Source organism: Neolamprologus multifasciatus, chromosome 8 (assembly GCF_963576455.1).
Source record: "Neolamprologus multifasciatus chromosome 8, fNeoMul1.2, whole genome shotgun sequence".
NCBI lineage: Eukaryota > Metazoa > Chordata > Actinopteri > Cichliformes > Cichlidae > Neolamprologus > Neolamprologus multifasciatus.
Window position 1 is genome coordinate 2,760,897 of NC_140446.1, and position 26,745 is coordinate 2,787,641.

The 26,745-nt window shown below is 41.2% G+C and overlaps 1 protein-coding gene and 1 pseudogene across 5 annotated transcripts in view; both read right to left on the bottom strand.

The window, feature by feature from the left end:
* aatkb (apoptosis-associated tyrosine kinase b) overlaps positions 1 to 26,745 on the bottom strand; it is an 82,164-nt gene that overhangs the window by 7,307 nt on the left and 48,112 nt on the right. For 2 of the 4 annotated variants that reach the window (XM_085170461.1, XM_085170462.1), the window contains exons 3-10: positions 19,394 to 19,535; positions 7,444 to 7,523; positions 6,655 to 6,773; positions 3,837 to 3,924; positions 2,810 to 2,943; positions 1,227 to 1,311; positions 780 to 901; positions 136 to 285 (exon numbers count right to left, since the gene is read on the bottom strand). In XM_085170461.1, the coding sequence (XP_085026587.1) occupies positions 136 to 285; positions 780 to 901; positions 1,227 to 1,311; positions 2,810 to 2,943; positions 3,837 to 3,924; positions 6,655 to 6,773; positions 7,444 to 7,523; positions 19,394 to 19,535 (920 nt within the window). Of the gene's footprint in view, positions 1 to 135; positions 286 to 779; positions 902 to 1,226; positions 1,312 to 2,809; positions 2,944 to 3,836; positions 3,925 to 6,654; positions 6,774 to 7,443; positions 7,524 to 8,799; positions 9,454 to 19,393; positions 19,536 to 23,692; positions 24,657 to 26,745 lie in introns of those variants that run through there. The other 2 variants (XM_085170463.1, XM_085170464.1) reach the window with 2 other exon arrangements.
* Positions 10,314 to 16,310, bottom strand: LOC146512184 (uncharacterized; annotated as a pseudogene). Its single transcript, XR_014875725.1, has 2 exons — positions 12,341 to 16,310; positions 10,314 to 12,104 (listed from the first exon to the last, which is right to left on the bottom strand). The product of XR_014875725.1 is annotated as an uncharacterized LOC146512184 (transcript).

Genomic DNA, 26,745 nt, shown 5'->3' on the forward strand with positions numbered 1-26,745 from the left:
TCACCAGTGTGTGAATGTGTGTGTGAATGGGTAGATGACAGGTTGTGTAAAGCGCTTTGGGGTCCTTAAGGACTAGAAAAGCGCTATATAAATACAGGCCATTTACCATTTTTGCTGCATTTATGTGTGACTCACCAGCGTTCAGCGAGCGGTACTTTGAGCAGCGGCTTGGGCAGTCGCAGCTGCTGCTCCCTAACAGCGTAGGTCAGCACTTGTCTGTCAGAATAGTGTCTGTAGGGCTGGTTTCCCAGCTCGAACAGCTCCCACATAGTTACACCAAGAGACCTGAGACACAGGACAAGATTAAATATATCTTATTAGTGACTTCATGTACATTTCATGTATACATTTCTTATAATCCTGCAGTAACGTCCATCTTTTTGTAACAAGCGTTTGTTAGTGTATTAATATTATTAAAACTCTTGTGTGTTTCATTCTTTATAACTTATATCCATGGAGTTAGGGCTGGCGATTTCACATGTCTTACAAACTGTTCAGAAAGTAATAGACAATTACAATAATATTATCATAATATATATTTGGCCTAAAACTACATTTCAAAATTGTAATTTTATTCAACAGAATGCAATATAATCATTTTGTTTTAGACTAGGGAGTGACGGCACGTTGGTGACATCCTCAGTAAGTTTGGAGCTAACGTAAGGATTGTTTTAGGTAACTTGGTACAGTATTTAAAATGATGGTTAAGGGCCATACATGATGTCAGCGAGCGTCCTCACAAAATACAAAAGATGCGTCTATGTGCATTGATCAGATACCAGATGTTGCTGTGTTTGGTCTGGTCTGCCACCAGCAGGTTTCCGTGCACCTCGTCCACCAGCTCTGGAGCGATCCAGCGCAGGGGCACGTACATCTGGTCTGATGTCACGTAGTAATCGTCCTGAAACGAGGGTCAGGTAAATTGTTAAGCTGCAGAAATATGACAAAAATAAATTCAAACTAATTCAAAACCTGCTGGACAATTTAGCTTTTTCTGATATAATGCTAAAAGTGAAAAGAACGTTCTTATAACCCTGCAGAAATTCACTCGACTGTGATTAATGTGGACTCAGAACCATTTGGGAACTGACTATTTATATAACAAGCTTGCTTTTTTGTTGCCTGCTGGTGATGAATACAGAAGATATTTTCTAACTTTACAAAGAGCAACAGGACCAGTTTGTTGTTTGCTGATCTTTTTCACATTTAACACACTTGTTGTGTACCTTGTACTTTGTGTGGGCCAGACCATAATCTCCGATCTTCACTGAGACATCAGCCGTCAACAAGCAGTTTCTTAAAGCCAGGTCACTGGAGAGGGGGGCAAACAGCTGTTATGTCTCTCTAATATTAGCAAACACAAAACAACAAGACTAGAACATTTTTATCAAAAATACTTAGAAGTCCTGCAAACAACAGCATTTGTGTTTTCACAGTAGGCTAAAAATAAACAAAACAAATTAAGTAAATTTTACTAAAATGAAATTTAAATATACAGGAAATGCCTTGCTGTAAGTGCCCAACACGACAAGAGTAATTACTTGTATTGTTTATGTCATTTAAAGCTTCAGGTACTTCTTATTTTGCATTTGAAATACGAATCTATACAACTATAGGTAAACTTATCCACCATGATTTAAAGTCATGATGTTTTGATGATAAAACCAGGTGTACTGTAGTAGGAATACAACTTTTTCTTTTTTTGAGTATGAAGTGAAATGAAAACGAGATAAAATAACAGTAAATTATTGGTAAAAATACAAGAACTGGAGTCCTGGAGAGGAGGGAACACCGCCTGCAACAAAATCACTGATGCTGGAGTCTTTAGGGAGCACTCAGGCAGCACCAGGATATTGTTTCAGGAAGCGACCGAGAGGCAAAAGGCTCATCTCATATTCAGAGCGAGAGATCTGGAACACTTAGTAGAAAAATCTCATTGAAATAAAAGAAAATCTTTTTGAACAGAGCACAGCAGACAGAAAAATAACACACGCACACAAAAAACATGAAAAACGGTTAATAAAGCTGGATTTTCAAGAAGTTTGAAGGACATGTTTGAGGAGGATTTTTGATTCATTCAACTGAAAGCAGATCAAGGTTGGGTTAAGCATTCACTGAACGTTAACAGATTTAAATGAATGAAGGTTTCAGCAGTAACACTCTACAAATAAACCGCAGTAGATGACTGCAGGGCAAAAACCTGAGTATCTGTTGGACACCAAAAGAGTGGTAGTCGGGTAACTTTGTGCAAATATTCTCTGCAAACTTTCAAAAAAAACATTGGCAGCATTTCACCAATGGGTAGAAATGATTTTGAACATGTGCGACTGCTCTTCTAACTTCTGCATTTCCCAAAGAAGTTCTCTTTTCCAGGCCACCAGGGTAAATACAAATTAATAACTTTGACCATCTTCTGGTAAAAATTCGTTTTAGAAATATGGACAACAGCTAGTCCTAGCTGATGTCTTTCTAACACAATACGTTGATGATTTGGAAATAAAGTCATAGCAGTCTGGACCGTTTTAAAATATTTAAAAAATACAGGCATTTACGAGAGTCACACCTTTTGGTCTGCATTTTGAAAGTCTCTGGTTAAGATCAGACTGAAGGTGAGTCGGGGCCTGTGCTGGGGCAGAACCGAAATACACAAAACTAACAGCTTCAGCTAAAAGTGGACTGATGATATAGAATAATTGTGTTATTTATGGAGAAGGGAAATGGCAATAGGGTAAACAGAGACTGCCTGCTTGACTGAACATCAGTGACAGCAGTCGGATTTCTCAGGTTTAAGTCTGAAATGACTCTTTACCTGTGCGTGAAGTTGTGTTTGTGCAGGTGCAGGAGGCCTGAGGAAATGTCACAGGCCATCCTTTGAAGAATCAGGGGCTCTGGGCTCATGGTCTCAGAGGTTCTGCAGCTCCTGAGGTAACCCTTCACATCCCCCTGCACACAAAAGAGAGCTATAAAACATCTGCATGGCCACTAGAGGGCAGTCTTACTATTTTACTACGTCGCCTCTGTCCAGTCATGTAAACCTCGATTGGTGTCAGAAACCGGAACATTGCACAGAAGACCAGACGAACTAGCAAATTTGTTGTCTTCACTTTTCTTTATGGAAATGGATAATTAGAGATTTTAGGGATGAGCTGAGAAATCCGGCCATCTGAGTGAAATAAGCTTGTCTTTTGGACTAAATATCATCTTCTTGGCAGTCTTCATTCTAGTTTGTCTTAAAGCTTTAGACTGTTTGGAGTCTTCCTAATAAATAACAAGTTTGATGCTAAAAATTGCAAAGTTTCCTCTAAGTTAGATCTGAACGGGATGTTTTTGGTTTAGCTTTTGCTAACATTTCCACACTCGACCTCGTCTTATAAGAGGAACTACCCACCTGCACTTAGCAGGGAATAAAAATAAAAGATAAAAAGTGGCAGGAGGCTCTTGGTTTTACTATTATTTACTATAAATATCTGTGTGTAATCTACTAAACCAATCACGGTGATGGATTCTGGGAAGTGGTTGGAGTGGCACGAGTGTAAATTGACTCACTTTAAGCTTGTCTGCCAAATACTTACAGCAGCTGCCAAGAAGGATTTTATTAGACAGTTAATATAACATTCTACAATGACAAATTACTAAAAATGCTTTCAATCAGTTGAAGTACTACAGAATTTGGATTAAAGTCAACAGTCAAAAAAGTTGTCAAGGACATTTTATTAAAATATTAAACCCTTTAAATTAAACTGGGATCGTCAAAATAAAATCTCCAGTTGAGATTTGGTATTGTATATTTTTGCAGAGTGTCTCTGCACACCTGTCTGATGGCTTTGAATACTCACCAGTGGACAAAACTCCAGCACCAGCAGGTAGGGAGTGATCTCCGTGCACTGGGCCAGACACTGCAGCAGAGCAGGATGCTGGAGGGCGCTGGAGAGCAGACGGCAGGAAGAGAGCAGGATCAGCATGCACATATTATTTATCACCTTTAAACACGAGTATATGTTTTAATATTAAAACATATAAAGTATAAATACTTTTGGTATTGAGATATGGCTGGTATATTTGAGCATTCAAGAAAATATATGTACAGTATACTGTGTGTAACATATCCATAGTGACATTTAGGAAGTTAATAACTGAACAATAAAACAACAACAACACTAGACAACCTCGCTGAGACACTATCCATCTTAATAAGTACTGTTTTGTGGTAATATCATTTATTTTTCATTCTTCATACTCTGCTTTTATTTTTCTATTTAACCTTAAAGTACATTTAAAGTGTTTTTTCTTTTACTCTGATTCGATTTTAACCTTGATCTGCATTTTATTCTTGCACATGTACCAGGCGTACATTTATTCTAACGTATTATTCTTATTATAGTCTCTATGCACCGATCACCTTTAACAACTTTAATGCAATCCACCGAGAGGTCTGTCATTATTATACTTTTACAAGCTCGTATGTGTTACTGTTATTGCTGGTGAAGATTTTAACCCTTTAAGACCTACCATAGAACCAAGTCCGCCAGAGCTTATATTATATTTTTACATGCTGTGGAGCCATTTTTGGGAGCATTTCAAGTTGATATACATCAATACAACCATTATAGCCCAAATTTTAATAATATGTCTGCATTAAGTGCATAGTAATTACATAAATTGCAAAAAAAGTTCAATAAACTACAAAAAAATTGAAAATCATTTTTGTTTTTTAACATATTTTTCTAGTTAGAGAAATTTAAGAGGCTTATCCCTCAAAACTGTAAATACAAAAAAGTTGCACAAAATAGTTTCCCACCACAGGAAATTTATTTTGAGTGTCTTCATAGTTTTATTTTTGAAATACACCAATTTTTATACACTGCAGGAAAAACGAAAATAAATATTATAATGCAAATTTACAAAAAAGCAGCATATGCATCAAAATAAACTATTTCCAGCAGTGCAATATGAGTCCTAAGCATCCCAGAAACCACACAGAAAGTCATAAAGTCAAAGATAACTTTTAAAAACACCAGTATAGGCTCATGAGGCCCTGATGGTAAAAAAACTAAATTTCCGCGAAAATGACATCACTTCCGGTTTCAGGCAGGTCATGGCGGACATGCCATAGTGTGGAAGTGTTACAAACAGCTGATCGGATCGGCAAAGCGTGTTTCTGGAATATTATGTTTTTGTTCAATTCAATTTTCAATTTCAATTTTATTTTATTTATATAGCGCCAAATCACAACAAATGTCGCCTCAAGGCGCTTCATAGATACAGAGAAAAGCCCAACAATCATATGACCCCCTATGAGCAAGCACTTTGGCGACAGTGGGAAGGAAAAACTCCCTTTTAACAGGAAGAAACCTCCGGCAGAACCAGGCTCAGGGAGGGGCGGCCATCTGCTGCGACCGGTTGGGGTGAGAGAAGGAAGACAGGATAAAGACATGCTGTGGAAGAGAGACAGAGATTAATAACAGATACGATTCAATACAGAGAGGTCTGTTAATACATAGTGAGTGAGAAAGGTGACTGGAAAGGAAAAACTCAATGCATCATGGGAATCCCCCAGCAGCCTACATCTATTGCAGCATAACTAAGGGAGGATTCAGGGTCACCTGGTCCAGCCCTAACTATATGCTTTAGCAAAAAGGAAGGTTTTAAGCCTAATCTTAAAAGTAGAGATTTTGTTGCTACAAGTGCTTTTTATGCAGTTTTTGCAAAACTACATGTGGAAGGAAACTGTGACCGAGGACAAGCTGATGGCATAAGATGTAAGTACAACTCCTCCGGTTTCATATGCAAAAAAAATTATTGCGCTAGCTCACGTGGTTGCAGAGCTACCAGGATTTAAAAATAGTTACGCAAAACAGAGCCTGCTGCTCCCACAGGTTTTAAAGGGTTAATCTATGTTAACGACAAAGGGGCAAAATAACAGCAACACGTTAGAATATAAACACCGTGACCTCCGTCTGATTTTTGTTTTCCAACAAAAATGGAAAAAGTATAAAATTTTTCAAAGAAGAGTTTATGACAGAGTTATTGTATTGGCTTTACATTTGTATTCCTAAGGAAGTATAAAGTATAATTTGCCCAGATAATGCCTGAATCCCTCTGCAGGGATAAATAAAGGATTAATTATTAGGATGAATAATTATATATTACAGTATTTATTAAGTATATTTAAAGACATGCATTCTTAGTTTTAACTCAAATATTTGACTGATTGTGATTGGAAAACAAAAACATGATGCTATACAGAAAAGTTACAGAAAAGCAAGTAAAAGCCAGTTGTTTCATAGATCCTGGGAAGCTGTTTATCTCAAGTTTTGAACATAAAACATTTGCAGACGTCTGCCTCAAACACCCAGAAGGGTGACAAGAAAGAGAATTGAGAGAAACCAGGAGCAAACGACAAACAAAAATGGACTAAAACGTCAGGACAGAGGACACAAAAATGACAAAGACATGAGAGATGCTCAGGGGTGGCTCAGGTTTACCTGATCCAGCTTCAGTTAAGGAGACTTTATTAAAATGTAGACTGGACATATGTAAGCGCTACTTCTGCCCTTTCAATCAGTACTTTTAGACTGTAGATTTTACATGTACTGCTTAAATTGTCCACGTAAGAATAAACTACAGACACGTGTGAAGGAGGTAAAGGTGTACCGGTAAGGCTGTGCTTCTTCCAGGAAGTGCATCTGCTCCTGTACGCTGGCACTGGCTTTGAGCTCCTTGACCACCACTTGGGTGGTGTTCAGGCCTGCGTTCACCTCCCCCAGAAGAACCTGAAACAAGTAGAGACAAATGCATACAGGGGAAAGCACACAGACGGATGGCCACGTTCACATAAGCAAACGCATTAAACGTGAAATGGGAGTACCATTACACAAAGACAGACAAAACGAGATGAAGCAGTCATGTGGGAGTTCAGCAGTGCAGATAATACGCACAAACAGATGGACATACCCGGTGATGGTGCACAAGGATGAGGAGGGTGGATGAATATTCACGAGTGAACAGTATGAATAAGAAAAGGAGGAGAAGCAGACAAAGAAGCAGAAGGGGGGAAACGAGAGAGAATGACAACAACTTGTTATCTGGGTGTAAAAACATGTTAACACAGCAGAAGGTTTAGGCTGCAAGGAGGGCTATTACTTTGAAAATTTAGCAGCGTAAAATTTGTTCTCAAGGGCTAAGTCTATCACTTTGGGAACAAGCTGACATCAAAGGCGAGAGGATCGGGCCGGCATTACACACTCAGACGTTTCAGGTAACGCAGCGTGTCGGACATTTTTAACCGACTCCCGCTCCGAGCAGGAGCCGGGATCACAGCAAAGACTAACAGCCACGATGTGAGTCTCAACGATGCTGCGTTTCATCTACCCGGCAGGGAGCAACAGATTTGAAATCACCAGCAGGTTTTTATGAAGATTGAGGTTTCTGAAGTGGGCTTACCTTCCCAAACCAGCCATTCCCAATCTCTTTCAGGTAGAGAAGACTGTGGCGGCTGAGATCTGTCGATTTCAGGAGTTGGACTGAACAAGACGGAGAAAAAGAGAAAAGATGTAACAGATTAGTGAGTGTCAATCAAAAGCCTTTGAACTGAAGTCATGGTCACTCACAGCACTAAACATTTTGCATGTTTTTGTCCATTTCTTTGCGTTATCGTCAATGATTTAAACTTTTCAAACCGCGCTCATTGAGGAAAAATGAAAGTACAAGTAATGAATTGCAGCTGTCCTTGTGGAAAGTTGGTGTCAGTGGTAACATTTAATTTCTTTAATTAAAAAAACAAGATTGTCACTGATATGTAAAATGAATCCACCATAAATTATTTGTACACACATTAAAGTTTCAGTGGTCAAAAATGTGTAACTGGTCCCAGTCGCCCCCATTTCAACTGCACATGCATATTCCATGTGTGCAGTTTACATAATTTTAACACACTAAACATACTAAAACTAATCATCTTAATGTTATATGCATTTATCAGCCAGTAAAGTAAAATCCACTAAACACAAATCATTTCCAAAAATACAATCGGTTCTTCTTCACTGGACAGTACACAGATATGTTGGATCAAAAGTACATTATCATTAGTATGTAATGCAATGTAAACATTTAATGTTCCATTATCACGCAACACAATCACGATGGCACTGATGGATTTCACCACTCAAACAGGGCTCGGACATAAGGAGTGCTGATCGACTATATGAAAATGGAGGGAAACCAAATGCCGAAAAAAGTTTAAGTGTTCATTAAACAATTATAAATAGACAGAAGAGTGCACGTCTTACACTTGAATGCCTTCTTAAAAAGGTTTTCAACTTAAAAAATATTAATATTTAATTAAAGCTTCTGAAAGACGTCTTACACCTGGAAGCACTCAACAAAATGTTCTTAATTTAAACATTTCTTAACATCTGCAAGTTCAAAAAAAACATCTGCATTTGCTGGGGTTCCTGTTTTTTCTTCTTTTAATAGTTTTCTCCACTTTAATGCATTTTATTGTTTTATTAGTTCATCATAAGTTTATTAAACTCTCTAAAACTATGCGAGAGCTCCTCTGAGCCTGGGACAATTTCCCAAAGAACAAAAAAAGATCTTTTATCTTATCACGATCACATTTCTTGATCTTTTTTATTCTCTCTGCCTGTTTCATCATAATACAGATGAAATGGATTATTCTTTAATAACAAAAGATTTCCTGGTTTTACTACTTTCTATTATAATGACTGGACTTAAACCTGACACATATACCAAAAGACTAATATGTACGACATGAGGAAATGATATGACGCAACGCACCAGATCCAGGTTGTTAAGTAGCCACTGAAGGGTCCATCCTCTGTTCAGTCGATTGCTGTTAACCGCCTCTAAAGCTAAACATCCGCACATGCCAGTGGATGCTGCCCATTGTTGCCCAGACAAAGCAAACTCTGCCCCTAAGTGTTATTCTCTACCGAGCCATCCCTGTCACCGATCTGTGTGGCGGTCCTCCAGCTCGCCGGTGCATCGCTCTCAGCATCCCCCGATGACCCGCGTCCTTCCTGCTTGCCGAACATGCCCAACCGCCCCATCCTGCCCCAGCTCCACCGAATGAAACAGACTGAGGGTAGCATCCCCTCCTCTCTCCCCTCACCATCTATCTCTTTCTTTCACTCTGCGTCTCCCACGATGGAACTTGGATTCTGGGCGTAGAGGCAGACAGACAGATCTTTGTGGCGCTATCTTCCCCCCTCCAGACTGCGACACAGTCCAGTCACTGTGTGGAGGCCATATTGGGCACCCCTGTCCCCTTCCCCTGACTGGTCATTCCTTACACCCACGTACACTCTTGCTGGGCCGTAACAGAATAGCCACTATTGTCTTTTTGCTTAGGGCAGCATGGCACCAGTTAGGACCAGTCAGCAACACTGGAGCCATTATCTGTGAGCTCCATGACATAAGAATGGTAAATGGTAAATGGACTGATTCTTATATAGCGCTTTTCTACTCTCTCGGAGCACTCAAAGCGCTTTGGTGATAACTGTGGCATGCAATGAGTTCCACCTACACCCTCATGTTTACCACAAATATTCATAATTCTGACGGAACAATGAGAGAAAAGAAACTCTTAAAGACTATATTAAGCATTTGTTAACTTTCACATTGTCTCTGGCACCACGTTTGGTTTGTGTGCACGCTGCAATGACATTTGTAAGGTATAGTGGGGTATCTGCATGCATATATCTATATCTATATATATCTATATCTATCTCTATCTCTATCTCTATATCTATTATATATCTCTATCTATTATATCTATTATATCTATCTCTATATCTATTATATATCTCTATATCTATTATATATCTCTATATCTATTATATATCTCTATCTATTATATATCTCTATCTATCTATCTCTATCTATATATCTATCTCTATCTATCTATATATCTATCTCTATCTATCTCTATATATATCTCTATATCTATCTATCTCTATCTCTATATCTATTATATATCTCTATCTCTATATCTATTATATATCTCTATCTATTATATCTATTATATATCTCTATCTATCTATATATCTATCTCTATATCTATCTCTATATATCTCTATCTCTATATCTATCTCTATATATCCATATCTCTATCTCTATTATATATCTCTATCTATTATATCTATATATCTATCTCTCTATCTCTCTATATATCTATATATATCTCTCTCTCTCTCTCTCTCTCTCTCTCTCTCTCTCTCTCTCTCTCTCTCTCTCTCTCTCTCTCTATATATATATATATATATATATATATATATATATATATATATATATGAGTATATATACTGAATGAGGATGGATGTGAAATAATTTTTCCTTAACGTGGAAATGTTTACTCACTCACAACAATGCAAAAGAAGCTGCAGCAGCATATGTTTGGTTGTCTTTGTATTATTCTACTAATACTTTGAGATCTGTCTGTTCATGCATCCATGCATTCTTTATGAATTCATTTATTCCCAGGCCTTTCAGCCCCTAATTTAACCATCACGACTACATTTCTAACCCTAACCTAATTCTAATCTTAACCCTAAGCCTAAAAGTTGTAAATTTCATGACATTTTAATCAGTCAATTGATCCAAAACTCTCACAAAGGCAGCCCTATGCATGTCAATGTAAGCTTGATTGTGTTTGGTCCTGTCCCCAAACACAATCAGAATAAGAACAGAAAAATATGCTCACTGAGTGCTTGAAATGAAGAAACCTCCACATTACTGAGCTAAGTTCTGAGATCCTATTTATAAGTTAATTTCATTTGGCAGCACTGACCGGCCCTTTCTAAGATGCTGAGCATGTTGATAAGAATGCATCAGGCTCAAAAAGCCCAGCAGCCGGGAAGCCTTTAGCGAGATGCACGTTGGCAAAATCAATCATGGCCAAATGGAATTCCCATTATCCCCTAACAGTCCAGTGCATCATGGTTCACTCTCTGCAGGTGCTGAGCTGTAGGGCTGTCCTTGGATAATCATTTAAAGCCAATTATGATGTTTAACCATCCTTTTTGTTTGGCTACAGATGACAGAGCAGCGAGACTGTTCTATAAGCATGAGATAAATAAGGATCATTTTGAGCTGTGAATCATGTAACTATGCCGAGGCCAGCGATAAAAGAAGCGGGAAATGAGTGGAACATGTCCCCTTTTTTTCTGCTTCAATTCCTCATTGTGTTTTTATGTGTGCGTGTAGTTGTTCTCATGTGTAATATGAGTGGGTGTGAGCTCCATTAGTCGTTACAGTGCAGCCTGCAGTGCACAACAGCTGCATCAGGGCGGGTCCTTGAAACTGGGCTCTGGTCTGAGCCAAGCTCTCGCAATACCGGTGTCTCATTAGGAACTCCACTTATTCACACAGTCCAAGCACAGCCCCACAGCGCTGCAGAGGGACAGAAGAGATGGGAATATTGGCTGAAATCCTCCTGCGTCAGCCCTCAGGAACAATCAGACATTAGAAATCTGAGACTCACACCAGCACGGTGTTGAAAGTAACGTCAGGAGCCCCTTCATTTACTTCCTCAGTCATTTTGTGGCAGTCGCTGCTGTTCCTTTGTAGTTTTTTCATGCTTTTTCTTTCTTTTTGTAATTAAGCGTTCTTCTTCTCTCTTTCTTTCTTTCTCTTTTAGTTTGAATATTTTATCCTCATGAAAAAGCCTTCTAAACTGCGTTTGTAGGAAGATATACAGATACGTTTGAAGCTGAAGTAGAGACGTTAGAGTAAAATGAGACCTGTTCTTGATGAAATGGCAGCAAATAACTGAAAACTAAAATTATGAGAAACGTGAGAAACATGAAATGGAGCGAGATTTTAAAAAAATCCCCCAAAAATGATGTCACTGGGTGAGGCAGTCCTCAAGGTGCAGTAATGAATCCCTGACTGCCACTACAATACAAACCATATGGCTCCTATTATTTACAGAAGAAAAAACGCCTGCTTTAAAGGGTCAGTTTCCAAAATCATAGGAAATAAGTAAGAGAATGTTTTCTAACGTGCGCAACGTTGTATACAAATGAATTTGGTTTTAATTGCCAAAGTTTTGCTTTTGATGCCATGACACCAAATCTGCCTGTCTAGATCATAGACCAGGGGTGGGCAATCTCAGTCCACGGGGGCCGGTGTCCCTGCAGGTTTTAGATGTGTCCTCGAACCAACACAGCAGATTTAAATGGCTAAATTAGCTCCTCAACATGTCCTGAAGTTCTTCAGAGGCCTGGTAACGAACTAATCCTGTGATTCAGGTGTGTTGACCCAAGGTGAGATCTAAAGCCTACAGGGACACCGGCCCTCGTGGACTGAGATTGCCCACCCCTGTCATAGACTGTATATAAAAGATGTTGGAAACTGTGATCAGGAACGTCTTCGACCAGGATCTACCTGACAAAAGAGCGACACTGCATGATCAGACCATAACAACTTGTCAATCGCACGGCTAACGGGGACCACAATTTACAAAAAGCACATCTTGTTGAACTCAGAAAACCTTGAAATGAGTGATTAACATAAAAACTCTTGAGGAAAGTGTTTGCTGAAGTCCCGCAGGTTTCTACAGTCAAAGCGATAACCTCTGGGGGCTGAAAAAGTCTGCCAACAAAGAAGTGCCAAAAACTGCAGCTCCTTCAGTGGCTGTTTGAGTCACTCTCCACAGACTCCTGTGATAAAACGCATCACAGCATTTAAAAGCAGGTTTACAGCCTGGTAGTAAAACACAGTTTTGTCTGCAGACCCTTTCCTCCCCCATATCAACCGTGCTGTGGGTAAACAGCTTTCAGAACCTACCCCCTGGCATGCCAGCAAGGCCTACGTTTAGGTGTGTGACCACTTTGTGTAGCTGAGCGGAGGCAGTGAAGTGGAACAAAACCACAGGCGACACTACGCTGCTATGTCCATCTATTTTTTTCTAAATTTTTTCTAAGTAAAAATTGACCTGACTTTTCAGACCCGGGTTGCATCCATCTGATTAAAGGTATATTGTGTCGGCATCATAAAGAATAAGAAGCAGAATTCTTCCTTATTAAAATAAAATTACCCTTCAGGGTTTTATTTTTTATTCGACTACATTCAGACGTGAAACCGAGCAAACATTTACATTTCTGTGTATTCGTGCTTTGTTGCAGACCCGCGTTTGCGTGGGCTCGATCCACAAAGTCTCACCACACTCCAGTGCCACAAGTTTATCAGGCAGCATCAGCCCATTAACACACAACAAGGACCATTGTCACATACGAGCAACAAGGAGAAAGAAAGCATCAGAGTGAGAGGGGAGACTTCTCACTGGGGTTTTGTGCTCTTGCATGCCTCACATACCAGCAAACAGCAGTGTAGGCTGGCCGCCTGGACGTTATTATGCAACAGGCAGATGTTTGTGGGAGAGAGTGAAAGCTAAAGAGCACAGAGTTCGTTCTGTAGGGACCTGCAGCGAGGGATTGTGGGATAGGTGGAGATCCAGCTGACTGAGGCCAGCGTAAGGGTGGTGTTCACTCCAGGGACAAACGCTGACGAATGCCAGACACACTAGTCTCCTCCATCTTATGTTACTCTCACACCCTTGATATGCACTTGAATGTGTCAAGTTCTGGTACTTTTACTAAACTCCTGAAAGGTTTGCATCAGTTTGTAAATGACTGCACGCAGAAATGACTAACCAGTGAAAAAATTGTCACAAGTGAAATTAGGACTCTGGTTCATTTCACATCATGCCTTCCAACAGCAGAGAAAAAGCACAAATCACTTTAAAGTTGATCAGTGGATTTCTGAGATTTACTCTGTGAGAAAACAGCAAAGGAAAATGGGAGGAGCCTGTTTAACTTCTTCACCTTTTTCAGAGTCAGAATCAGAAGACTTTATTTATCCCCAAGGGGCAATTAACAAACAACAAAGTGACTGAAAGGTGAATAAATAACTGTAAGTGACTAAAAGTGAATAAAGTGTCGGTAGTATAAGAAGAGTGTAGAGTAGTTTATGTTTATGGGAAATGTTCTTATCGGCTGGAGTTAAAAAGCAGAGTGGCTTTGGGGACAAAGGTGGAGCTCCTCCTCCTCTCAGTCCTGCAGGAAATGCATCGGAGGCGTCGCCCAGAGGGGAGCCATTGAAATGTGGGGTGAAGAATGTGAGAGGGGTCGTTGATGATTTTGGCTGCCTGTCTAAGGGCTGAAAACCTGACAGGCAGGCCAATGATTTTAGAGCACATTGTTGCCGTGTGCTGCAGTCTGGTCCTGTATGAAGGCTGAGGGAGTGGAACCAGCAGCTGATGGAGAAGGTCATGGAAGGCATAGTAGAAAGTCATCATGATGAGTGTGCAGACTCCAAAGGAGTTGAGTTTCCTAAGGAGGTATAGTTGTTGGTGGCACCTCCTGAGATTCTCCTCTGTGTTGGCAGAGAATTTCAGGAGGTTGTCAAAGATGGTTCCCAGGTATTTGTGCTCCTCAACTACCTCCACTGGCTTCCCGTGGATGGTGGTGGTGACTGAAGCAGCCAGATCCCTCTGCCTACTGGAGAATTCACCACCATCTCTTTGGTTTTGCTCACGTTCAGTTCAAGTTTGAGCTGTCACACCACTCTACAAACTGCAGAGTGGACCGTGGTGCTGTGAGGGGCCTGACAGCAGTGACAGGAGAACTGTGTCGTCAGCATATTTCACCAGGTGACAGTCGGGCTGTGTGGATCTGCAGTCATCGGTGTAGAGGATGAAGAGCAGGGGGGAGAGCACACAGCCCTGGGGGGAGCCAGTGGAGGTGGAACGGAGACCAGAGAGAGAGTCGTTGACCCGAACTTTCTGAGTCCTGTTAGTCCAATATCCACAGGATCAGCTGATCATCCGGTGAAATCGGGTGGAAAGTTTAGAGGCCAGGATACGAGGCTGCAGAGTGTTGAGCGCTGATGAGAAACCAGCAAACAGAAGTCTGGCGGAGCAGTCAGGGAGCTCCAGATGTTTGTGGATGGAGTCCAAGATGAAGATTTTTGCGTCATCGACACCTCTGCGTGCACGGTAAGTAAACTGGAGTGGGTCCATCAGGGGGTCAGTTGCTCAATGTGCTGTTTTATGATCTTCTCCATGGCCTTCATCACCAGGGAGGTGAGGGCCACAGGACGAAGATCATTCAGAGACTTTGGGTTGTTTCTTTTGGGGATGGGGATGACTGGAGTGTTTCCACAGCTGGGGGACGGTGTGACTGTCAACTGAGTGTTGAAATAGAGTCCGAACACACTTCCTAGTTGCCCTGCAAAGGGCCTCAGAGCTCGACTGCTGATGTTGTCAGGGCCGGGTGAGCTCCTCTCCCTGGTCCTCCTGAGGGCTCTCACCACGTCCTCAGTCCTGAAGCTGAGTGCAGAGCTGCCAGGTTTCAGTGAGGATCTGGACTCCTCAAGCTGGGCCATGTTGTCCGTCTCAAACCTGGTGTAGAAAGCGTTGAGGTCGTCAGGGAGGGAGGAGGGGTTGCTGCCCTCCACCTGGATGTTTCTGGGGGTGGTGACCGCAGTATTCACAGAGGTTTTGAGGCCCTGCCAGGCTGAGTGGTGGTCCCCTGTGGTGAATTCTTTTTCAAGTGTGTTTTTATACTCCAGTTTAGCAGTTTTATGGCCCTCTTGACCTCCCTCTTGACCTCCTTTTTGTCCAGTGCAGAGCCGGTGAAGAAAATCCTGAAAAAGGATTTTTTTTACACCTTTACAGATCCCTGTATGTTTTTTTAACCATAGGGAGTATACATGATAGTTCGACTGTCTCCCTGCTGTCACTCGCTGGTTTGCTGGCTCCCATTTTGAAGCCTTTTTGGCCGTCATCATCGTGCAACTGACTGAACTAATAGTAGGCCCGCCCTACATCATGGCCTGCTTTATTGTCCTTTTTGACAGTAATGGGGACCATAATTTAAAATGGTGGAGCTGAAACCATGAACTCATCAGGAAGGTGTTTAGCTGGGTTGTTTTCTTATTGACTTCTACACAGTTACACCTATTCTCCAACTGCCTCCTTACTGGCCACTAGAGAGAGTGTCCAAGCAAAGCCCCTCTGCTCTGACTTCACTTCAGTTTAATTCAAAGTTCCTGCCCGTGTCTGTGTTTGGAGTACTCGTGCTTCCTTGGAAAATATGACGTTACTGTTTGTTTACTGGAAGAACTGAAAGGAATTTCTAAAAGCTGAAGAACTCCACTCCACTGGGACCCTTTTTGTGTTTTTATATATATACAGTGGGGCAAAAAAGTATTTAGTCAGCCACCGATTGTGCAAGTTCCCCCACTTAAAATGATGACAGAGGTCAGTAATTTGCACCAGAGGTACACTTCAACTGTGAGAGACAGAATGTGAAAAAAAAATCCATGAATTCACATGGTAGGATTTGTAAAGAATTTATTCGTAAATCAGGGTGGAAAATAAGTATTTGGTCAATAACAAAAATACAACTCAATACTTTGTAACATAACCTTTGTTGGCAATAACAGAGGTCAAACGTTTACTATAGGTCTTTACCAGGTTTGCACACACAGTAGCTGGTATTTTGGCCCATTCCTCCATGCAGATCTTCTCAAGAGCAGTGATGTTTTGGGGCTGTCGCCGAGCAACACGGACTTTCAACTCCCGCCACAGATTTTCTATGGGGTTGAGGTCTGGAGACTGGCTAGGCCACTCCAGGACTTTCAAATGCTTCTTACGGAGCCACTCCTTTGTTGCCCGGGCGGTGTGTTTTGGATCATTGTCATGTTGGAAGACCCAGCCTCGTTTCATCTTCAAAGTTCTCACTGATGGAAGGAGGTTTTGGCTCAAAATCTCACGATACTTGGCCCCATTCATTCTGTCCTTAACACGGATCAGTCGTCCTGTCCCCTTGGCAGAAAAACAGCCCCATAGCATGATGTTTCCACCCCCATGCTTCACAGTAGGTATGGTGTTCTTGGGATGCAACTCAGTATTCTTCTTCCTCCAAACACGACGAGTTGAGTTTATACCAAAAAGTTCTACTTTGGTTTCATCTGACCACATGACATTCTCCCAATCCTCTGCTGTATCATCCATGTGCTCTCTGGCAAACTTCAGACGGGCCTGGACATGCACTGGCTTCAGCAGCGGAACACGTCTGGCACTGCGGGATTTGATTCCCTGCCGTTGTAGTGTGTTACTGATGGTGACCTTTGTTACTTTGGTCCCAGCTCTCTGCAGGTCATTCACCAGGTCCCCCCGTGTGGTTCTGGGATCTTTGCTCACCGTTCTCATGATCATTTTGACCCCACGGGATGAGATCTTGCGTGGAGCCCCAGATCGAGGGAGATTATCAGTGGTCTTGTATGTCTTCCATTTTCTGATGATTGCTCCCACAGTTGATTTTTTCACACCAAGCTGCTTGCCTATTGTAGATTCACTCTTCCCAGTCTGGTGCAGGTCTACAATTCTTTTCCTGGTGTCCTTCGAAAGCTCTTTGGTCTTGGCCATGGCGGAGTTTGGAGTCTGACTGGTTGAGGCTGTGGACAGGTGTCTTTTATACAGATGATGAGGTCAAACAGGTGCCATTCATACAGGTAACGAGTGGGGGACAGAAAAGCTTCTTACAGAAGACGTTACAGGTCTGTGAGAGCCAGGGATTTTCCTTGTTTGAGGTGACCAAATACTTATTTTCCACCCTGATTTACGAATAAATTCTTTACAAATCCTACCATGTGAATTCATGGATTTTTTTTTCACATTCTGTCTCTCACAGTTGAAGTGTACCTCTGGTGCAAATTACTGACCTCTGTCATCATTTTAAGTGGGGGAACTTGCACAATCGGTGGCTGACTAAATACTTTTTTGCCCCACTGTATATATATTGTTTTTTATAGCTGGTGGTATAAAAGAAGAGCCCAGAATAAATGGGGTCATATGGAGCCCAAAATATAGCATTGATGGGTAAACAAATTCTTTTTTCCCAGCAATATTCAATATATTTTATTCAATATCATGAGACAGGTTGAAAGTGAGAGGGGGGCTTGAGAATAGAAATGAGCACTACTTCTAATGTGCAGGGAGAAGAGCGTGGTTAATGACCGGTTTTATTACCTGATCAAACTTGTTTTGATTCAGTCAGCACTTTAAATAGAACACGTGTGAGTAGAAAATAAAGTCTTTATAGGAAACATTTTAAATAGCAAATCATATCTGCTCAACTCTGTGGGCATTTTTAAAACACCCAACCGCCTACATCTACATTTAGTATATTTATCCACCAATGCAGCACCAACAGGGCATGTGGTCATGTGATCTAAGGCGTGTGACTAGTGTCAGATCTCTGTATGTTTGGTACTCAACTGGAACGCTGTAAATTTGAGGTGACATTTCAAGTTTTTTTTTCAAACATCCACTATGGTGGACACTTAAAGGTAAACATATAAGCGAAAAATAAAAATACACTTTAAAAGGTGTATATTAAGAAAAAATATTACATGACCGTGACGATAAACTGCTTAATTTTAATTTTGCTAAAAAAAATGAACCTTTATTTGTACAAGTAGTTCACTCTGAAATACATACCACAGATAAAATGTGACAACTGTAAACTGGATTCAAACATAGAAAACAAAGGAAGTTAACATACAGTGTTAACTTTAAAAACTCCTCGTCCTCGTTACATCCCGTGGAAACAAAATTTAAAAGTAAAAAATCCAAAAGGTCAAGTAACAAACTGTTCTTTAAACTGCAAGTGTTGCTGGAGCTTTGATCTGCACAGAGGGATTTGTAGGAAAAGACGTTCCTCTTTGTGTTAGTAATGCCATGGCACCACAAGCCACATCCACCCTTTCGATTTGAGGCATGAAGTAAGCAGCAGCAGAGAAATTAGTTGTAGCAGCGTCCTGATTGCAGTCGCCTTCAACCACAACAGCGAGCTGCTGATGCACAAACAGAGGCGTCTGTTCTGAACTGTGCTTCTTAATGTTTGTTGGAGTTATTGCTTGGAAACGAGTGTGTTGTAATGAAAAAACACAGCTGAGTAATCAGCATGCAAACAAACATTAACATGTTTTATTTCAGTTCAGAAATGGAATCAACGCTAGATTTCCTAAAAGTAAAATAAAGATAAAAATTGTTCTTTTTTGAATCCAGAGAAGTTATTTTAACTATTTAGCTTAATTTACCTCCCGTTACCGAGCACTAAACATGTTGTAGTTTAAAGATGGCAGTCTGTTTTTACATCCTAGGACATATACAGCCCACTTTGACCAACCAGACTGAAATATTTTCCAATTTTCCAATCCCATCCAGTCGGATGGAGAATCGGCCTGGCAAAGACTGGCCCGGGTCTTATGTTTGATACCCTTGCATTAGGTGAATTGCAGGGAAATTTTGGTCCAGCTGATTGGCTCCAGCCCTGGCTCAGCTAAACTGAACTGAACTCACCTGATCGAGCTGGTTGCTTGGCGACCGGCAGGGACACCTCAGTGAGCGGCAGGATGTAGACGTCAGGACTACCCTGGGAGGCCGGCGAGGCCAAGGTGGACATGTCTGCATGGTACTCCTCCCCGTCCACATTCTTGAATTCCTGCAACACGCCAGCAAACAAGCACAAAAGGTCAAAGGTCAAGCTAATGAAGAGTCTGCTCCCACATGAAAAAAAAGAACAGTGTGGAGCAAAATTTCAATAATTATGTAACTTCAAACTTAAACAGCATTTAATTTGAAAGTTCAGTCAGCTCCTTAAAATGCAACTCGCACATTAGAAGTGAAAATCCTCCAGAGACTTCCCCCGTTTTGTAATTTGAGGAAAATATTCATGATGGAAACTTGCTGTGTGTTAATGTATGTTAAATCAAAGCATACCAATGAAAACACTGCAGCTTTTGGCCTGTGCATTTATATTACAGTGATGTCAGTGTTTTCTCTACTTCATTATTCAACCTGAGTTCAATTAACTACCATTTTTATAACATTATGGGAACCTACTGAAACTACCTCACACCTGTACCCATCAGACCATGTGTTGTCAAAATAAAGCTCATGGCTCATTACAGCCCACGAGTGCAACAAGAAACATTACCGTTGTAGTCGTCGCAGCAGGTTGAACCTTAACCTGAACAAACACAGCTGCTGTCAAGAAATGACACAGCATCACCTCACTAATGATTCATGATTTAAACTTTTATTTTTCAGTCATTATCAGCCCATTCCTTGTGCCTAACCATTTCAGGAAGAATGTCGGTGTCATGGTCCCCGTGCCTGCCCGGCTGGCCCTGTGTGGCTACATGTGTGTTGCTTTTGTCTCTCTCCTCTCTCTCTCTACTTGCTGCCTGGGCGGAGCTCATTGTGGGCTCCCGCCCCTGGCCTTCACCACCTGCAAGCAAACACCTGTGGCTCCTCACCTTGGCTGTATCCCAATTCAGGGTCTGCAGCCTTAAAGTACGCAGCCTCAACGATCCTCAAGGGCCGCGTACTTAAAGATCGCTAAGGCCGGAAGTGCGAGGCTTGTGAAATGGGACGGTCTAGCCTCCGTCGCGCTGCCCAGGTTGCCTAGCAACCATGATACTAACAGCTGGAAACGTTTCATACAGCTTTGTTTGACAGAAATGAAGGAGAAAATCTTTTGTTCATGTGTTTGTTTGTTTCTACATGAGCTTTGATCATTCTCTGATTAAAATATACGCCGTTCAATAGCTGACCTTAAAGTAAAGGCTGTAAAACCAAGTTAGTACAAACGTCACTAATGTCACATGACTTTGCCGACATGTGGCCAACAGGAATGTTTTAATGCTCTTCGTTATTAAACATTTGCACATAAATAAGTGACATAATATTCAGAACTCAGTTTACTAAGTTACTCTTCGGGCCTCATCCGCCGTTTTTTTTTTTTTATCCACACCCACCGCTGTGCATTCTGGGATATGTTGGGCCTTGAAGGCTACACCGCCACATCCTTGAAATTCAGGGAAATGAAGGACGCATTTGAGGGCCGCATTTCGAGCAGCCTTTGAATTGGGACAGCCTTCGTCGCGTCGCTGTGACGTAATCGGCCTTAAAATGCGGCCTTTAAGGCTGCAGACCCTGAATTGGGATCCAGCCCTTGTTTGCTCTCGCTACTTAAGGCAGTGACTGAGAGCACCTCGCCGCTGGACTATTGAGTAACGCTCGTCAGTGCTACTTTAGCCTAAGCCAGTTTTGAGCTCTCTTCGTGAACGTTTTCCGTGTTAATTCCTGATCTCTGTATACAGATTCTTCGTGCTCGGTTTGGAAGTTTGGACACCGAAGCCTGTTCGTGAGTGCCGCAGTTAGAGTGGCGTGTGTGAGGAAAGGACCTTTCCAAGTGCATTGTTCTTTTCGTGTGGAGCGGAGCAAGAGAGGACACTTTTCCCGATTCTTCCCTGTACCCCTGGGAACCTTGGCCCCCTTCTCCTTCACCTGTATATAGTGCACCAGGACTGTGTAAATAAAATCAAGTTTTCTGTGATTTCAGTCTGCGCCGAGTCCTCCCTGTTCCCTCGTGACAGTCGGTCTTGGTGGTTTCTTCCTGTTAAAACCTTTCTTCCAAGAAAGCTTCAGAAAGAGTTCAGGCTGAAAAATAAAGGTGCTCATACTAAATATTGAGTAACAAGCTCCTTTATAATAAAATATAAAGAACAATACAAAGCTCAAGACTTTTGCACCTTTAACTTTGCAGCTTTACACTACAAACTCTTCCATGCGGGTTTGCATCATACAGTTCAATCAGGCTGCTGTAGGCCTGTGAGAGGGGAGGGGCCAGGGCGATCCTCAGTTATCGTCACTGATCCTCAACAACAGAAAACAGAGATTTTTGTTGTTTTTGTTTGCACTAACCCTGATTATTGTGGCACTGATGTATGGTTATGTAGAAAGTTGATGATATTTTGGCACAAGCGCTGAAGCAGAGCTGAGATAAACTGAAACAAGCTGTCCTGGCTCGGTTCTGCGTTTCTGTGAGCTGTTTGTAAAACTGTTGGAGAGTCGCAGTGTAAACAAAGCCAGTCTGGAATGTCCAGAGATTATTAGCTCTAAGATTACATGTATCTCAATCCTCTTCTGAGATAAGCTTGATGACTTACGCGTTTTGGAAACATGCAGAGGACAGACTGGAGACGAGAGCTTCGCTGTCTGACTTTCACTCCACAAAAAAATGGTTTTCTTTAAATTGAATTTTCATGCAAAATTGACAGTGAACATATTTATTAAACACTAAGGCACAAAGGGGGTCTTTTAATGTGATTTACTCCCAATTTAGCCAATCCCTCTGCTTCACAGGCCCTAAACAGCAGCAGGCAGAGTGATCAATGCATCTGTGAGTGGATTAGGGAGGTTGGTGTCACACCCACATCCCTGGCAAGACAGATCCTTTAACATGGTTAAACATCAAATTGAACTTGAAAGAAGCTGAAAACAAGAGGCGAGTAAGGTAACTTGTTTTAAATTGTTAACAAAGAAAAAACAAAGAAAAACTGTGCCCATATTTGTAAAAATGTTGTATGAATGAACATAGTGAAGAATCTATGATACTAACTATACTAAAAATCAACTTGCGCTCTAAACCACTATTGAGAAATATGAAGAATAAATGCTGTACTACAAACTAAAGATGAAAGATTCAGCATTCAACCAAAGATAGAAAAAAAGAGCTTCTTTCTCTGCCAGGGCTGAACAATTTTGCACAACAGCTGCAAAGCTGAATTTCATGAAACTCGGTGGAGAGGCGTGGCATCGTCACAGGAAAAAGCCATTACATTCTGGAGCAGATTCACATTTTTTAAATATTAGCTCACTTTGGCTGTTGATATTCTTTTGAATGTTGCATAAAAAAGGTCACAGGTCTTGTTTCTAAACATTCAATTCAAAAAAATGCACTTAGGAGCTGGTGAAAGCCTCTGCTGAACGTAGTCACACATCGATGAAGCAATGAACGAGGAGGGGAGGGAGGTGGTCACACACACACACACACACACACACACACACACACACGCGCGCACACACACCGGATGTCAGAATAAAATCTCTCAGATGGGAGCTGGAAAGCAGCGGTGTCCCATCGCTGGAAAAAACTGACCTTCTGTGGCCCTCTGCAACACCCACACAAACACATGCACGCATAAACACCTCCATCTCACGCCTCATCCTGTCTGTCCCCCAAGAAAGTGCACACGCACACACACACACACACACGCACACGCACACATTAGTGCACGCTGCACCCCTCCCTCTTCAGATCCAAATCTTCACACGGCCCTGCTCGCCCTCCCATTCAACATGTGGTTTCACTCTCCACACTGTCACTGCAGACTTGCGCACACACATACAACAGCATTTACACAACACCATAAGCATCCCATTCTGTGACTTCTGCAGTCAAAGTGTTTAATCTATGGCTGCAAAACATGTGTACTTTTCATTATTGTGCACAAATGTCCTGTAATGAGTCCAAAACCTAAAGGTTCTGCAATCGTATGAAACAGATAAAAGCAGCACACGATTTCCATCATGCTTTATAGAAATGTCATTTTTGCTTGACTCATCTTGACTCATCTCAAAACTACTAAAAGGGGAAAAACCTTAACAACAAATGCACTTGTCATTAAGATAAAGAAAACCTCTCGACATCTTTGGATTTCCTTTGCAAAATGTCTGTTTCCAATATTTACTTTAAAGTTTCCTTCTTAGCGACAATAAATCAATTCTCTACAACATCATCTGCAAGCTTACCTCTCCCCAAAATCTGCAGGTGAAGATGACATCCCAAATGCCCTCAAAATTGGGTTACAGCATCTCAACCTCTTTTTTCCCCCTTACATACACACTGAGTGCCCCCCCCGCCCCACTTCACGGCTCCCATTGGTCGAGGGCAGCAGGATGATGGCAGTGGCAGGAAGAGCGGCTGCAGCAAAAGGCTTCATCACGCTGCACTGAGAGTTTCACTGTTGCTCCACAGAGAAGAAGGAAGACAAAGGTTTGCAGCTTGACCACTGAGTGTCCCTGGGATTACTGGGGATGGGGGGAGAACCAGAAAGGGGGGGGACACAGAGGAAGAGGGAGGAGCAGTATCTCCCAGTTCACAAGTGGGACTGAACTTATGGTTATCTCATGAGGGGAGAGGGGAGAAACTGAGCCCCCAGAAAAATGTGTGAGAGAAAAAAATACAAGTGAGAGGAGGAGGAGGGATGAAGGGTGAGGGAGTAGAGGTGGGGGGGATGGGGGGGTATTCACATACTATATGTGTGACATCACTCGCTCTCTTCCTTTCTCTACTCAAAGCCAGAGAACATCTGCGGGGCAGTCCCCTCTCCACAAAACCAAGAAAAGAAAACAGCCAGATGTATTTTTTATTAACACAACGCTTGTAAGGACATTTATTTCACTGCTTTTCTCTCTGCCTTTTAACCTCTGACCTCACCGACCTTAGTCTACACTTAGAGTTGACTAGCTCTATAACTTATTTAGGTTTTCTAAAAATCCCCTTGCTATGGATCATGTTCCATGTGTATGTGTGAAACTTGTCTAAACAAAAACGCTTGTTAGATTAACTGGTTTGATGACGTTGGCTGTGGATGTGAAGCAGATGGAGGGGTTAAAGGGCGCTGAGGTATCGAAGCTGTACATTAAGAATAGAAAAGCAGAGGAACTATTCATGGTCGAGTGACTGTATAACTGAGAGACTTTCAGTATGAAAACTGTTATATTATATATATATATATTATGTATAGATATTTAGGAAGCAGGTTTACTGTTATTATTATTACATTATTATTGCTTCTTTTTACGGCTCAGTTTAGATTTTGCTCCATACTTGTCTCATACAGCTCTATAGACAGGAATATAATTATCTGTACTGGGTAACATGGGTCCTTTTTTAATTAGATGAGATGATAACAAACAGCTTAAGCACTCTCACCTCCCCGCTACTGTCTGTAAAACACAGAGACCTTTTCGCTCGCCCCCCCTCCTCGAAGTGTTTTTTCCTATCTCTAAAAATCCCCCTTCCTTCTGGGAGAAGCTGTGTCTAATTCCAGATGGGGCCCCGAGGCCGGATGCACTGCAGGCTCATGGGTATGCCCTTCCTCACGCCCTTGCTCCCTCTCACTTCCCTCTCTTCCCACTCCTCTCGACAGGTTTTTGAAGTGGGTGGTCCAACCAGCCAAAGACAAAAACCAGACATGAGGCACATCATATATATTCACTAGGAATCAGTTTTTGTAACATACAGCCTGACAACCCATCATGCATTTAGTGCTGAAGAAAGAACAGGATGTTATGTAATATGACTTGAAACATTGTTGCAATCAGACATTCCTGATCCAGAGTGAGAGGAAGTGGTGAAAAATAAGGAGATGAGAAGAGAGAGAGGATGGAGATGTACCTAAAGGCGAACATGTCTCATTATTAAAACAATCGTACATGTCCCTGCCTCTGTGAGGAAAGGTTATCTGGCAGGCCTAATCACACTCATTCAACAGCTTCACAGTAGCATAAATGATTCTGCAATTTCCTCTAAAGCGCCTTGAATTATGTTAATTCCGTACATAATGATGCTACATAAATTAATAAAGTAAAGAATTAATCATTAATATGGAGCACAGTAGAGGCTTGCTGTGGGAGACCAAAGAGAACGTCGTATTAACAAAGCAAGGGAATTAATCTTTTTTTAAATATTAAATATTTGTTTTCTTGAAATGTGAAACAAAATATAGAAAAAATTTTGCACCCACATTTTGAAAAAGGTGCAAATAGGATATTTTGGAATTTTTTGCACAAGTGTCAGTTAAAGCTAACATGCTAAACCTGGACTGTGAACATGCTATTAGGTGAAAGGAAATGATTACCAAGTCATTTTTAGCCAATGAGAAGAGGCCATGTCTTCACTAATCATGGTGATGTCAGTGTAATGCTACAGTCACAGTAGAGAAAACAGGGTCCAGTCTGTTTAATGTGCTTGGTAAAAATTGCAAATCTGTTTCCATTTATTGTAAATCTGACTTATATCAACAGGAATTTAAATTAACTGCTTACATTCAGAGTCCAGCCAGAACCTGGACCAGTGTTGGTCAAGTTACTTGAAAAAGTAATCAGTAACTAATTACTGATAACTTCCTCCAAAAAGTAATCCCATTACTTTACTGATTACTTATTTTCAAAAGTAATTAATTACTTAGTTACTTTTTAAAAACATGATTTACAACCTGAATAGGTGATAAAGTGATAGATCTTTCAGCCCAATTCTACTTTTTCTGCATAATCCATCATACAAAATGTAATCAAATGGAAAAGTCTCCTTTTAAAACTTGTTTTATTAGTTTTAATCTTTTAACTTTATGCATCAAGCAAAAATTTAATTATATGCAACATTCTCTGACTGGAAGAAATTAGTTTAACATTTAAACCTATTTTCTGCACATTCCAGCACATAAAATATATATTTTTTGTGTGTTTACACTCAGTCTTTCAAATAGATGCAAGTAAAACACAGCAGAAAATAAATAAAGTCAAAGACTAGCGGTCCTGTTGCTCTATTTTCACCTGTAAAGCAGGAGTGGGGTAGGCGGAGGTTTACCCTGGTGCAGGTGTGCAGCGGTCAGTGGAAGAATCCGCGAGTTTCTCTGTGAGTTTCCCATTACGTCGTAGCTACTCGGTGCTTGTTTGGAAGTTTAGGGGTTTTTCGCTGTAAAAAGAAGTTTTCTTCCCACGCACAACGGACACTAATGTTTTTGTCACTTTTTATGGAATCAAACTCAAAGTAAGGTCAGTACTTCCACGCTTTAAAC